Below are 14,957 nucleotides of genomic sequence, written 5' to 3' on the forward strand. Positions count from 1 at the left end.
CTGAGGTATAAGCTAATTAGGTAGGACAAAGTCCTGGTCCCACATGGGGTTCACAGTCTGTGTAAGAGGGAGAACAGGTATCCCCGTTTTACAGCTGAGAAAACTGAGGCCCAGAGAAGTTAAGGGACTTGTCCAAGGTCACACAGCAAGCCACTGGAACCCAGGTCCTTCTAACTCGCAGGCCCGTGCTCTTTCCACAAGCGACTGAAAGGATACTATTCAGGGTCGTATCACACCAGAGGCTGAGAGAGCAAAAGCATCTGTTTCTAACTCCTCCTTTGGAATCCCTTGAAAAGCAGGTACTTTCCACTCGGGGTTTGGTCCTCCTTCCCCGCCCAGGCACCAAAGCAAACAGATCTAAGGCTACAAATACGCGAGAGGGTTTTGCTCAATATCTAGCATACTAACTGGATTTTGGCCGTGAAAAAAATGTGACTCGACCTAAGGGAGTCGTCTTTTTGAAGTGACTTCTGCCTTGCCTCCCTGCAGCCCTTTCCTGTTTGAGCGATTATTTTCTGAGTGGCCCTCTAGTTCTCTACATCCAGAAGGGACACCCTGCTCACACCCGGGCCTTGGCTTCCGATACCGGCTGCCCGAGGCAGGGGAAAAATCCACCGCCCCCTCAGGCTCCCTGTGACGGCATCTGCGCGACGGCCACGGTAGTAGCTGTGGACTCCCAGCCGCAAGGAGCCGGAAATTCCGCTCCTCTTGCCGCTGTACTCCACTGACCTTTGCTTCTGCCGTTAGGTCAAATCACTCAATCATTTTTAGTGAGCGCTTACTTTGTGCAGAGCACTGAACTAAGTGCTTGGGAGAGTACCATACAACAGAGTTGGTAGAAACTTCCCCTGCCCACAATGAACTTACAGTCTAGAGGGGGAGGCGGACGTTAATATAAATAAATTATGGATATGGGCATAAGCGCTGCAGGGCCACGGGAGGGGTGAATAAAGGGTGAAAATCCAAGTGTAAGGGTGACGCAGAAGGGAACGGGAGAAGAGGAAGTGAGAGCCTTGCCGGGGAAGTCATCTTGGAGGTAATGGGTCTTCGATGAGGCTTTGAACCCGGGGGGAGAGTAATTATCTCCGGATCGGAGGAGGGAGGGCGTTCCGGGCCAGAGGCGGGGTGCAGACGAGAGGTCGGCGGCGAGACGGATAAAAATGAGGTACAGTGAGTAGGTTGGCATTAGAGAAGTGAAGCGTGCGCGTTGGGTGGCAGCAGGAAAGTAGCAAGGTAAGATAGGAGGGGGCAAGGGGACTGAATGCTTTAAAGCCGATGGTAAGGAGATTCTGTTTGATGTGAAGGTGGATGGGCAATGACTGGAGGTTCTTGAGGAATGGGGAAACGTGTCCTGAACATTGTGTTAGAAAGATGATCCGGGCAGCAGAGCCAAGTATGGACTGGAATGGGGAGAGACCGAGGCAGGAAGGTCAGCGAGGAGGTTGATGCGGTAATCGAGGCGTTGTCGGTGTTTTATTAATAATAATAATGATGATGATGATGATAGCATTTGCCAAGTTCTGTACTGAGTGATGGGCTAGATACAAGATAATCCCACATGGGGCTCACAGACTAAGTAGGAGGGAGAACAGGTATTGAATCACCATTTTACAGATAGGGAAGCAGACAGAGAAGTTAAGCGACTTGCCCAAGGTCAGGCAAAACCGGTCAGACCCACTCCCTGTCCCTCATCGGCGTCCCAGTCTAAACTGGAGAGAGAGCGGGTACTGGAGATACAAATGGGTGAACTGACTATTTTTCTCTGAACCTTCACTTAGAAGGTGAAAAAATGAAGGCTGATATCTTCAGTCCAAATTTCGGGATGAAGCTTATCTATCCGCATGGGTTTCTGAGTGGGATTGAGGTGTTGGAGCACTCAAAAGGGCAAAAAAGAGTTAATACAGTAGAGTGCTTGTTTACAATCAACCAAATCGTCCCACATCTATCATTTGAGGCATATGCTCTGTCAAAGAAAACCCAGAATTCTCAAGCAAACATATCTCCACTTGCATCCTGAAGGGGACCACGCCGGAAGGCATTCAGACATTTGTGGGTGACTTTTGTGGGGGAACCCCATTTTGTGGGGGGAGGGAGGAAGGAAGAGGGAGAGATGAAGAGAGTGGCAGCAGCTGGCTTTTGCCCTGCAGGGTGGCCCGGTGGAAACAACTTAGGTCTGGAAGTCAAAAGATCTGGATTCTAGTCCTATCTCCGCCCTGACCAGGTCAAGATACTGGGCAATTTACTTGACTTCTCTCTCTGCCTCAGTTTCTTCTCATCTATAAAAATGGGGAGAAACAGCATGTGGCTACCCTAGCCTCTCAAGAATGCTGTGAGGATAAATAAAATATTGGACATGAAAGCTCTTTGGAAATTCGGAAATTCAGAGTACACTCATTTTTACCAGAATGTGTGTTTACACTACCTGATTTGGATAGAAATAAGGAACATTACTCCAACAACCCATGTCTGGATTCAGCACAATCCGGTGTACTACCTCGGAATTATTCTTGATGGAGGCTATCGCACGGGTGTACTGGTCATGTTATAGTACGGGGTGGGCGTTGGGAGGGGAAGATACCACTGTATCGCTCTCTCCTCCCTCCCCCACCCCAAATAATTCCACCTCGGATAAGATTCGTTCAATCGTATTTATTGAGCGCTTCCTGTGTGCAAAAACTCTGTTCTAAGCACTGGGGAAGAGTACAACAGAACACAGCCATATTCCTTGCTCTTAGCACTAGTGGTTTGAGAGGACTATTGTCCCTCTCTTGTCCTTGTCAGTCAATCAACCCATCACCAATCTGTGGAGGACCTGATATTTGACTCTAAACTCTTCAATGACAAAGACCACATCAATCAATCAATCAACCAATCATCTTTACTGAGCCCCTACTTTACGCAGAGCACTGTGTTAAGCATCTGAGAAAGTACCACACAAGAGAGAGTGGACAGACACAATTCCTGCCCTCAAGGAGCTTACCGCCAAATACTTTTTTCCTCTATTTTCTAAGCCAGTTGTTCTCTGCCTTTTGGAGGCGCTCAGTAAATGATTGGCCTTAACCGTTGCAAACAGCAGCAAAGATAATATGAACGGTAAAACGACTGAAAGGGTCACTGAATAAATGAATTTGGAGCGGGAGCACAGGAGTAACAGGGAAAATGCAACAAATTCCCAGTGGATTGTTTCAGGGGAGATCACATCCCTGATCCTGCTTTGGGGGCAAGTGGCTGAGAGCAACCCGCTCAGGACGGTTCGCACGATCAATCATTCAGTGGTATTGACTGAAGGCTTCCTGTGTGCAGAGCCCTGCACAATACAAGAGACTTGTCCGACGTGATCGCCTGTCCACAAGGAGCTTACAGCCTAGGTGGGGAGACTGTGAGCCCGTCACTGGGCAGGGATTGTCTCTATCTGTTGCCGAATTGTACAGCCCAAGCGCTTAGTACAGTGCTCTGCACATAGTAAGTGCTCAATAAATACTACTGAATGAATGAATGAGTCAGACACTGAAATGTGTGAATATTTGAGACAGACCCGTGAATATTTGGATATTCAAAATGTGATCACGTTGAAAATGGAAAACGTTTAGCCCCTTCCAGCTCATGATGACCTTAAAATGTGTCAGGGACATTCTCTGAGAGGTTTCTTCTCCAGTAAAAGAGGTCTAATCTGAGGCTCAGTTCTTCAGTTTATTGCCTAGTTCAAGATGTCCCGACAAATTACCAGAGAAAACCGGCAGGACTCAGAATTGCAGTCGGGCTCCCTTACAGAACACCTCCCGGGAATCTAATTAAAGGAAGAAATTCAACAAGAATTTACTGGACCTCAAGTCACTTTCCACCCCCACTCCCAAGGCAATGGGATGTCCCAGGAGGGAAACGCCAGTATGAACTTGATGAAACACCCCTGGTAGCAGCAGCAAGACAGACAGGAAAAGGTATCATCGACACTGATAACTACATTTCAGCGGTTGAGCACAGGATTTTGATAGTCCCTGCAAAAATATCATGAACTTCTCTTCGAAGGCTGTGTGTTTGATAGCCCATTATGAGCTGCACAGTGACCAGCTTAAAATGATCAAACCGTGCTTAAAAAAAACACCATACAGGGTGGTAAAGTGAAATGAGGCATTTATAAATCAAGCGGGGGGAAATGCTTCGACAGGTTCCTTTTTCTAATATGTTTCATTGCAAAAAAGACCTGACAAAATTTGAGGACTCAAAGTTAAAATGCAGAGCCTCTTATTTTACTGAGGAATTCCGTATGGAACTGTAGCTCTACAGATGAGTGGGACGGCCTCTTCTAAAGGCACAGAGTGCTTGCCTCACATCGTTAAAAGGAAAGGACACAAAAGCCTGTGACTTATAAAAGTTATACTGCATGTGGGCTCACGTTACCTTTGAGAATAAAAATCTCCCACCAAGTCTGCCCTCTGGTTTTCTGAGCCCCAATGATATGACAGTTTTCACCTCCTGTGCTACAACACCCACTAGAAATAGCATGGTCTAATGCCATCATCGTCGACAACACCACTCACCTCCCTGTCTCACAAGCCCGTAAACTTGGCATTATCCTTGACTCATCTCTCTCATTCAACCCACTCTCCTCCCCCTTCAAAGCCCTACTGAGAGCTCACCTCCTCCAAGAGGCCTTCCCAGATTGAGCTTCCCCTTTTTCCCCTGCTCCCTCTGCTCTGTCTCCGCTCCCCCTCTGCCCTCTGCTCCCTCCCCCTTCACCTCCCCTCAGCTAAGCCCCCTTTCCCTCTGTTCCTCCCCCTCTCCCTTCCCCTCAGCACTTTGCTCATTTGTATATATTTTTAATAACCTATTTATTTTGTTAATGAGGTGTCCATCCCCTTGATTCTATTTATCATGATTAGGCTGTCTTGTTTTTGTCTGTCTGTCTGTCTCCCCGATTAGACTGTGAGCCCATCATTGGGCAGGGATTGGCTCTATCTGTTGCCAAATTGTCCATTCCAAGCGCTTAGTACAGTGCTCACCGTAAGCGCTCAGTAAATACGACTGAATGAAGGAATGACTGTCACCTTCACAACATCATTTCGCAATCCATCCTAACTGCTACTATGCCGATCTGAGCACTTAGCCGATCCCGCCTCGAGTACTGCATCAGACTCCTGTCTCTCCCTGCTCCAGTCCATATTTCACTCTGCTGCCTGGATTCGTTTCCTACCCTAAACTGTTCCGTCAGCCTGGCCCGACTTTTCAAAGAACCTCCAGTGTTTGCCCATCCAACCCCCGTCCAACAGCAAGTCCTTAACGTCGGCTTCAAAGCACTCAATCAGCTCTCCCCCCTACCTTACTCGGCTGATTTTCCTCCTAGAGTCCCGGCCGTGCCCTCTGCTTATCTATGGCCCACCTACTCACCCGACCGCGATCTCGTCTGTCGCCCCTCCGATCCCTAGTCCACGTCCACCCTGTGGCCTGGAACGCCCTCCCTACCTTCGAAGTCTCACACACAGAGCCTCCAAATCACATCTTCCCCCCAGAGATCTTCCCCCAGCCAGTTCGTGGCCATTTTTCCACCTATGCACTTGGCTCTTCCCTTTAAGCACTTGATATTCACCCCGCAACACATCTACATTTTAGTAATGTATTCATTAATATTAATGTCTATCTCTCCCTCTAGACCCGGGGGAAGAGAAGCAGCACGGTCTAGCGGGTAGAGCCCGGGCCTGGGAGACACAAGGTCATGGGTTCTAATCCCAGCTCTGCCACTGGTCGGCTGTGTGAATTTGCTCAAGTCACTTCACTTCTCTGGGCCTCAGTTCCCTCATCTGGAAAATGGGGATCGAGACCCTGCGCCCCACGTGGGACAGGGACTGTGTCCAACCTGATTTACCTGTGACCACCCCAGCGCTTATTAGAGTGCCTGGCACAGAGAAAGCGCTCAACAAATACCGCACTTACTAGGATTAGACTGTAAACTCCTTGTGGGCAGGGAACGTGTCTACCGACTCTGTGACTCTGTACTCTCCCAAGTGCTCAGTACGATACTCCGCACACAGAAGGAAGTACTCAATAAATACCACTGATCGATCGATTAAATGCTCTAGTTCTAATCCTGGCTCTACCACTTGTCTGCTGTGCAACCTTTGGCAAGTTATAACTTCTCCTCATCTATAAAAACGGGGATTAATTACTTATTCTCCTTCCCCTTTAGACTATGAGCCCCAGGTGAGCCGGGGACTGTTGCCCATCTACTTATATTACACCTACTGCAGCATTAATTTCAGGGTGCCTAATGAAGGCCACGATCATTCCTATTAATATTAGACTGCAAGTTCCTTGAGGGCAGGGATCACGTCTACTCATTCTACCGTAGTCTCCAAAGCGGTCAGTACAATGGCCTAAGACCGTGAGGCCCATGTGAGAAAGGGACGTTGTCCAACCTGATTAGCTGAAATCGACCCCAATACTTTTAGTACAGTGCCTGGCACATAGTAAGCACTTAACTAATCTTCCGACTGTACCTCGATCTCGGCTATCTCGCCCCCGACCTCTCGCCCGTGTCCTGGAACCACCTCTGTCCTCACAGCTGACCGTCCATGATTCTCCCTCACTTCAAAGCCTTATTGAAGTCACATCTCCTCCAAGAGGCCTTCCCTGACTAAGCCCTCCTTTCCTCTACACTCACTCCCTTTTTGCATCCCGTCCCCCCAGCCCGACAGCACTTACGTCCTTAACTGTAATTTATTTATTTTCACGTCCGTCTCCCCCTCTAGACTGTAAGCTCCTTGTGGGCAAAGAGACTGTCCGTTTGTTGCCGTACTGCCCTCTCCCCAGCACTTCAGCCCAGGGCTCGCACACAGTCAGCGCTCAATAAATACAGTCGACTAATACCACAAAAAAATGCCCTGCCCACGGAAGCCCTTACGGTTACACTCATTCTCTCTAAAATTCTAATTAGTAAGACATCCCACAACAGAAATATAAAAAAAGAGTGTTTAATAGGAAAACCTAACGACAGTCAGAGAGTGGTGCTACTTTTCCATCTGCTCCAGCTCCTTCACCCAAACACGAATGAAGTTTGAAGGATTTCATCAAGTGTGATTTAAATATACCTTTCAAAATTGGCCCTTTTCTGAATGCACGCCGGATCCCTATTTTAAAGCCATTTCTTTATAAATAGCTCTCTACAGTTTTACATCCCGGAGGCCTAAAGACAATTACTTCTTTTACTTAAGCGAAGATATTTTCGGGTAAAAAGATCAGATGCTTTTAAGGGCTTTCTTTAAGAAACACACACAGCTAATAGCTATGGGGTCCCTGAAATAGCCAAGGGCCACTACCCAAGGTTTCCGACCTTAAGGACCATCCAAAGGGCAGCGTCCTGCCTTCGGAGCTAATCCTGTCCCCACTTTCCATTTCCATCCCTTCGGGTGGATCCGCTACGGACACCCAGACCCGCTTCTCCCTTTCTCTACCACTGCAAATGTCTTCTTGCGACCGAGGCCCGTCTTCTGGAGATGGGATTCCTCCGCAGCCTCCCACCGGATCCTTTCTTCCCCCGGCCCCGGTCCGGACGCGGGTGACGGCGGTCCCGATGACCGTCTGGGCCGGGAGGGAAGGAGAAAGGGCGGGCCCCGGGAGGAATTCGAGGGTGAAGCATCTCTCCGGGCCTGCGGCCCTCTGGCCGGCCCTAGCCGAAACCAAGGTATTCTAGCGTCCCGCTGCGCCTTCCGAGCTGTCAGGGAGGGATGGAAAACTACACCGTGGCAGGGGCTGCGGACGGGAGGAGGAGGAGGAGGAGAAGAAAGAGGAGGAGGAGGAGGAAGAGGAGGCAGGCCTGCGGCCCCTAGAACCCGACGGCTCAGCCGTCTCCTCTTGGCGAGCCGAGGCTCGGCTCGGCCAGCCGCCCCCCGCCCGCTGCCATCTCCTAGCCAGGAACCGCCTGCACATCCTCCTCTGCCAGTTCGTTGGCGGCGGGCTGCGCCGGCGGCCCCCCGGCCCGCCCGTCCCCTGCCCGCCCCGGGGTCAGTTGGCCGGTTTCTCTGAGGGGCGTCGAGCGGAGGGCTCGGGCCTCGTGCCTCGGAGAGGGACTGGGGTGAGGGCGGGAGGGGCGGGCGGGAGGCTGGACGGACGGACGGACGGACCAGAGGCGGGGGATGAGAAGGGGCAGCCGAGGGGCTCCAAGCCGGCCCAGGGCCCCCCCTGCCCCGCAGTGGACACACGCTCCCGGGGGAAGCCGGGCTGGGCGAGGGAGGGGGGCCTGGCTGTCTCACACACACACACACACAGTCACACACTATCACACACACCCCTCCCCAACCCTCCCATGCATAGACCCACACAGTCACACACACCCCTGCCCAATCCCCCCATGTATACACACACACACACACACACACAATCACACACTCCCCCTCCCCAACCCTCCCATGCATACACACACACACCCCTCTCCTCAGCCCCCTTGCACACATATACACACACACTGTCACACACTATCACACCCTCCCCAACACCCATTGCATACACACACACACACACACAGAGTCACAGACATCCCTCCTCAACCCCCCATGCATACATACACACACTATCACACACACCCCCTCCCCAACCCTCCCATGCATACACCCCCCGCCCAGCCCCCTGGCACACGTACCCCCCCCCCACAGTCACACACTATCACACCCCCCCAACACCCGTTGCACACACACACACGATCACACCCCCCCTCCCCAACCCTCCCATGCATACACACACCCCCCTCTCCCCAGCCCCCTTGCACACACACACACACAGAGTCACACACTCTAACCCCCCAACACCCGTTGCACGCAAACACACACACAATCACAGCCCCCCACCCCCCTTAGACACACCCCCCCCAGCTCCCCCCCATGCACACACACTATCACACACACAAACACACACAAACGGTGCAGAGCCCCTCCGTCACCACACACAAGCCCTCCCTCCAGCCCCTCCCTCCTCTCAGCGCTCACACACACACACACACACACACACACACACAGAGAGGCAGGGGGACGGCGCCGCGCAGGCGCAGTAGGGCGGGCGGCGGCAGCAGTAGCAGCGGCAGGACGGCAGGGCGGCGACAGAGAGCGGGCGGGGGAGCGGCCCGGCCCGGCCCGGCCCGGGCGGGGGGGATGGAGGATGGAGGATGGAGGATGGAGGATGGAGGATGGAGGGGAGCCGGGCCGGGCGGATACGTACCCAGCAGCACACACACCACATCGAGGGCCACGAAGGGGAGCCGCGTCTTGTCAAACATGCTGGCGGCCGACGGAGGCCGGGCCGGGAGGGGGAGGGGAGGGGATGGGATGGGATGGGAAGGGGTGGGCTGGGCTGGGCTGGGCTGGGAGGGGCTTCTCCCCCGCGCCGGCTCCGGCCGCGGCTCCTGGGAGATGTCGGGGGCGCGAGCTGCGGGGGCGCGAGCTGCGGGCGGCCGCTCCGCCTGGCGCTTTAAGGCTGGGCGGGCGGGCGGCCGGGAGGGCGGGCGGGCGGGGGACGGAGGGAGCGGGAGGCGCGCCGAGGGGGCGGGGCCCCGGGGGGGCGGGGCCGGGCGCCGCCGGCCAATCGCGGACGGGCTCCGCTGCTTGGCCGCGCCCCTACAACTGTCACTTTCTTCGCCCTCCCTCCCGGGGGAGGGGGCGGGGCCGAGCGCCGCCGGCCAATCGGAGCCCGGCTCTCCTCCCCGGCCACGCCCCCTCCCGCCGTCACGTTCTTCGCCCCGCTCTCGGAAGGGGGCGGGGCTACGCACCGCCGACCAATCGGAGACACGCCCTCCGCCTTAGCCGCGCCCCTACCACGGTCACTTTCGTCGCCCCTCCTCGGCGGGGGGAGGGGGCGGGGCCGAGCGCCACCGGCCAATCGGAGCCCGGCTCTCCGCCCGGGCCACGCCCCCTCCGGCTGTCATTCTTCGCCGCGCCCCCTCGCGGGAGGGGGCGTGGCTAGACGCGGCGGGCCAATCGGAGCCAGGCCTCCCGTCCCAGCCACGCCCCCTCCGGCTGTCATTCTTCGCCGGCCCCGCCCCCTTCCGCCGGTGATTGACGTTTCGGTGCAGGTCGGGCCGGGCTGAGGGGAGAGGGGAAGGCGAGCGAGGGGCCGCTTTCTTCTCCACTCACTCACTCATTCAGTCGGTCCATCGTATTCATTCAGTCAGCCAGTCACTCATTCATTCATTCCATCGTATTCATTCATTCACTGTCAGTCAGTCACTATTCGTTGAGTCCATCGTATTCATTCATTCATTCATCCATTGGTTCGTTCACTCACTCATTCATTCCACCGTCTTCATTCATTCATTCATTCACTCTTTCACTCACTCTTTCACTCACTCATTCATTCAGTCCATCATATTCAGGCATTCATTCATTCATTCATTCATTCATTCATTCACTCCATCGTATTCACTCCCTTGTTCGCTCACTCATTCATTCAGTCCATCGTATTCATTCAGTCCGTCGTATTCATTCATTCACTCATTCCATCATAGTCATTCATTCACTCCATCGTATTCATTCACTCGTTCGCTCACTCATTCATTCAGTCCATCGTATTCATTCATTCATTCGTTTGTTCACTCATTCACTCATTCATTCCATCGTATTCATTCATTCACTCGTTTGTTCATTCATTCCATCGTATTCATTCATTCACTCGTTTGTTCACTCATTCACTCATTCATTCATTCCATCGTATTCATTCATTCACTCACTCATTCATTCATTCATTCCATCGTGTTCATTCATTTACTCGTTCATTCCGTTGTATTCATTCATTCAATGGTATTCATTGAGCGCTCACTGTGTGCAGAGCACTGTACTAAGCGCTTGGAATGGATAATTAAGATAACTAATTATGGATAATTATGGATAACTAAGATAATTTGACAACAGATAGAGACCATCCCTGCCCAACAACAAGCTCACAGTCTGAACGGAGGTGACCGACAACTAAACAAAACAAGTAGAAAGGCGTCGAAACCATCAAGAGAAACAGAATCATAGATTCATTCATTTCATTCATTCAATCAATCGTATTTATTGAGCGCTTACTAGGTGCAGAGCACTGTACTAAGCGCTTGGAATGGACAATTCAGCAACAGAGAGAGGCCATCCCTGCCCAGTGACGGGCTCACAGTCTAAACGGGGGAGACGGACGGCAGAACAAGTAGGCGGGCATCAGTATCATCAAGATAAATAGAATCACAGATCTATATGCCCCTCATTAACAAAATAAATTTTAGAGTAATAAATAATATATACAAATATGCACAGCGGTGAGGGGAAGGGGGAAGGGCAGAGGGCGGGAGAAGGGGGGATGGGAAGGGGAGGAGAGGCAGAGGGAAAGGGAGGGCTCAGTCCCCATCGCCCCCACTCCCTCCTTCTGCTCTACTCCCTTCCCCTCCCCACAGCACTCGAATATATTATTTATTATTCTATTTCTTTTATTAATGATGTGTGTATATATATATATATATATCTATGAGGAGAGCGTAGCTCGGTGGAAAGAACCCGGGCTTGGGAGTCCGAGGTCATGGGTTCGAATCCCGGCTCTGCCACTTGTCAGCTGTGTGACTGTGGGCGAGTCACTTCACTTCTCTGGGCCTCAGTGACCTCATCGGTAAAATGGGGATGAAGACTGTGAGCCTCACGGGGGACAACCCGATGACCCTGTATCTCCCCCAGTGCTTAGAACAGTGCTCTGCACATAGTAAGCGCTTAACAAATGCCAACATTATTATTATTATTATTATCTAATTTGAAGGCATTGATGCCTGGCTACTTGATTTCTTTCGCTGTCTGTCCCCCTGTTTTAGACTGTGAACCCGTTGTTGGGCAGGGATCGTCTCTCTTGGCGTACTAAGCGCTTAAGACGATAACTAGCAGACGAAGGTTGTACTTCTTCTTGTTTTACTTGTTAAGTACTTACTACGCATCAAGCACCGTTCTAAACGCAGGGGTAGATACAAGACAATCAGGTTGGACACAGCCCCCGCCCCACATGGGGCTCAGTCTACGTAAGAGGGAGAACGGGTATTGAATCCCCATTTTTCAGTTGAGGAAACACAGAGAAGTTAAGCAACTCGCCCTAGGTCACCCAGCAGGCAAGCGGCGGGACTGGGATCAGAGTGAAGGGCACCGAAAGAGCAGCTGTTGCAGACTTGGATATTTTGTCCGTGAAAATGTTGTGGTGCATTGATTCTAGCCTGTTGCTCTTCAGGTGGGCATTGCTCAGGTATGATAGGTTAAGGTCTGTGACCCCACCAAATAGGACACGCATTTGAGGTCACTCTGCTCATCTTCCAACCACTATTTCCTCCAGGAAGCCTTCCCGCTCACCTCCTCTTACCCTATTCTCCCTCTCTTTTGTACTGTTGATGTATGGGAGTTCTTTATCCCCTAAGCGCTTTGATGCTCGCCCTGTCCCCATCCCCTCAGCACTTATGCTTTTACTCTGTTGCTTCCCCCCTGTAATTTATTTTAATGTAATGTTGGTATGTGGTATTTGTTAAGCGCTTACTATGTGCCGAGCACTGTTCTAAGCGCTGGGGTAGACACAAGGGAATCAGGTTGCCCCACGAGGGGCTCACAGTCTTAATCCCCATTTTACAGAGGAGGTAACTTAGGCACCGAGAAGTTAAGTGACTTGCCCAAAGTCACACAGCTGACAAATGGCCGAGCCGGGATTTGAACCCATGACCTCTGACTCCAAAGCCCGTGCTCTTTCCACTGAGCCACGCTGCTTCTCTAATGTCTGTCCTTCCCTCTAGACTGTATGTTCTTTGAGGGAAAAACCGCGCCTACCGATTTTATCGTGCTCTTCCAAGCACTTCATACAGTATTCAGCACACAATAAGCAGTAGTAGTAATAGTATTTATTTTATTATTATTAATTATTGTATTTATTGAGCGCTTACTGTGTGCAAAACACCGTACTAAGAGCTTGTTAAACACTTACTGTGTGCAGACCACTGTTCTAAGTGCTGGGAAAGAATGTACAGGTGATGATGATGAAGGTGTTCGTTAAGCGCTTACTATGCGCAAAGCACTGTTCAAAGTGCTGGGGGGAAATAAGGTAATCAGGTTGTCCTACGTAGGGCTCACAGTTTTAATCCCCATTTGGCAGATGAGGGAACTGAGGCACAGAGAAGTGAAGTGACTTTGCCCAAAGTCACCCAGCTGACAAGCGGCAGAGCCGGGATTAGAACCCGTGACCTGTGACTCCCAAGCCCGGGCTCTTTCCACTGAGCCACGCTGCGTCTTTATAATAATCATGGTATCAGGCATGGTCACCGTCTCTTGGGAGGTTCACAATCTAAAAACAAAAAGGGAGTGTGGGAACTGGTGACGGTTACATGAGGAGAGTTGAGTCCAAATACTAAGATGTCCTTAACCCCCACAGCACTTATGTACACATTCGTAATTTATTTATTTATATTAAAGTCTGTATCCCCCTCTAGACACTTAGCTTTTTTATTTCTTGTTTGTATTTAAGTGCTTACTATATTCCAGGCACTGTGCTATGCGCTGAGGTTGACAGACAAGTGCTCGGCACATAATGAACGCTTAACAAATACCGTCGTCATCATCACGAGCTAATCAGGTTGGACAAAGTTCACGTCCCACACTGTAAACTCGTTGTGGGCAAGCAGTGTGTCTGTTTAGTGTTGTGCTGTACTCTCCCAAGCGCTTAGTACAGTGCTCTGCACATACTATGCGCTCAATAAATACGACTGGATGAATGATTGAATGAGTGGGGCTCACAGTCTTTCAGGTGAGGTAATTGAGGCCCAGAGAAGGGAAGTCACTTGCCCAGAGTCCCACAGCAGACAAGTGGCAGGGCCGAGATCAGCACCCAGGTCTTTCTGACTCCCAGGCTCTATTCACTAGACCACGCGGCTTCTGGTGGCGAGCAGGGAACGTGTCTGCTGTATTGCCCTCTCTCACACGCTTAGTTCAGTGTTCTGCCCACAGTAAGGGTTCAGTAAATATAAGCGATTGATTGATTAAAAGGACAAAGACAAAAACGTTGATCGGTTCAGCGGTCAGTCATATTTAGTGAGTGCTTACTGTGTGCAGAGCAGTGTACCCTCTTCTCCCCGCTTTCCCTCTGCTCCTCCTCCTCTCCCGTCCCCTCCCCTCAGCACGGTTCTCGTCCGCTCGACTGTAATAATAATGTTGGTATTTGTTAAGCGCTTACTATGTGCAGAGCACTGTTCTAAGCGCTGGGATAAACACAGGGGAATCAGGTTGTCCCACGTGGGGCTCACAGTCTTAATCCCCATTTTACAGATGAGGGAACTGAGGCACAGAGAAGTTAAGTGACTTGCCCACAGTCACACAGCTGACAATATCTTCATTACCCTATTTATTTCGTTAATGAGATGTACATCACCCTGATTCTATTTATCGGCTATTGTTTTAATGAGATGTCCTTCCCCTCGATTCTCTTTATTGCCATTGTTCTCGTCTGTCCGTCTCCCCCGATTAGACCGTAAGCCCGTCAAAGGGGCTGTCTGACTGTATCTGTTACCGATTTGTACATTCCAAGCGCTTAGTACAGTGTTCTGCACATAGTAAGCGCTCAATAAATACTATTGAATGAATGAATGAATAGTAAGCACTTGGGAGGGTACAAGAGAACAATAATCAGACAAATTCTGAGCCGCCCGAGTCTTCCCAAGGTTTTGTAGGGGCGACGCCAGGCTGCATCTCTTCTTCTTCTCGGTCCCCCTCACCCCGAGGTGGTGGAAGGAGGGTGGGATTGGAGGATCCTCAGTGAGGCAGAGGAGAGTCAGTGCTGGGTTCCAGGGAGACGGCACGAGGGTCTGCTGGACGGGGACGCCGAAGACCCCGGGAGCGGCCACGGGGCGAGAAATAAAAGAGTTAAGAGTCTAGAGGGGGATACGGACTTTAATATAAATAAATAAATTACGGTTGTGTACATAAGTGCTGTGGGGGTTA

At 51.3% G+C, this 14,957-nt stretch overlaps 1 protein-coding gene across 2 annotated transcripts in view; it reads right to left on the reverse strand.

Moving 5' to 3' along the window:
• PLPP1 (phospholipid phosphatase 1) overlaps positions 1-9,325 on the reverse strand; it is a 133,029-nt gene extending 123,704 nt beyond the window's left edge. The window contains exon 1 of one of the 2 annotated variants that reach the window (XM_029066396.2): positions 9,202-9,325. In XM_029066396.2, coding sequence (XP_028922229.1) covers positions 9,202-9,259 — 58 coding nt within the window. In that variant the 5' untranslated portion in view covers positions 9,260-9,325. The remainder of the gene's footprint in view (positions 1-9,201) is intronic. The other variant, XM_029066405.2, reaches the window with a different exon arrangement.
• Between the last annotated feature and the right edge of the window lie 5,632 nt (positions 9,326-14,957).

This window comes from Ornithorhynchus anatinus, chromosome 1 (assembly GCF_004115215.2).
Source record: "Ornithorhynchus anatinus isolate Pmale09 chromosome 1, mOrnAna1.pri.v4, whole genome shotgun sequence".
In the NCBI taxonomy this organism is placed as follows: domain Eukaryota; kingdom Metazoa; phylum Chordata; class Mammalia; order Monotremata; family Ornithorhynchidae; genus Ornithorhynchus; species Ornithorhynchus anatinus.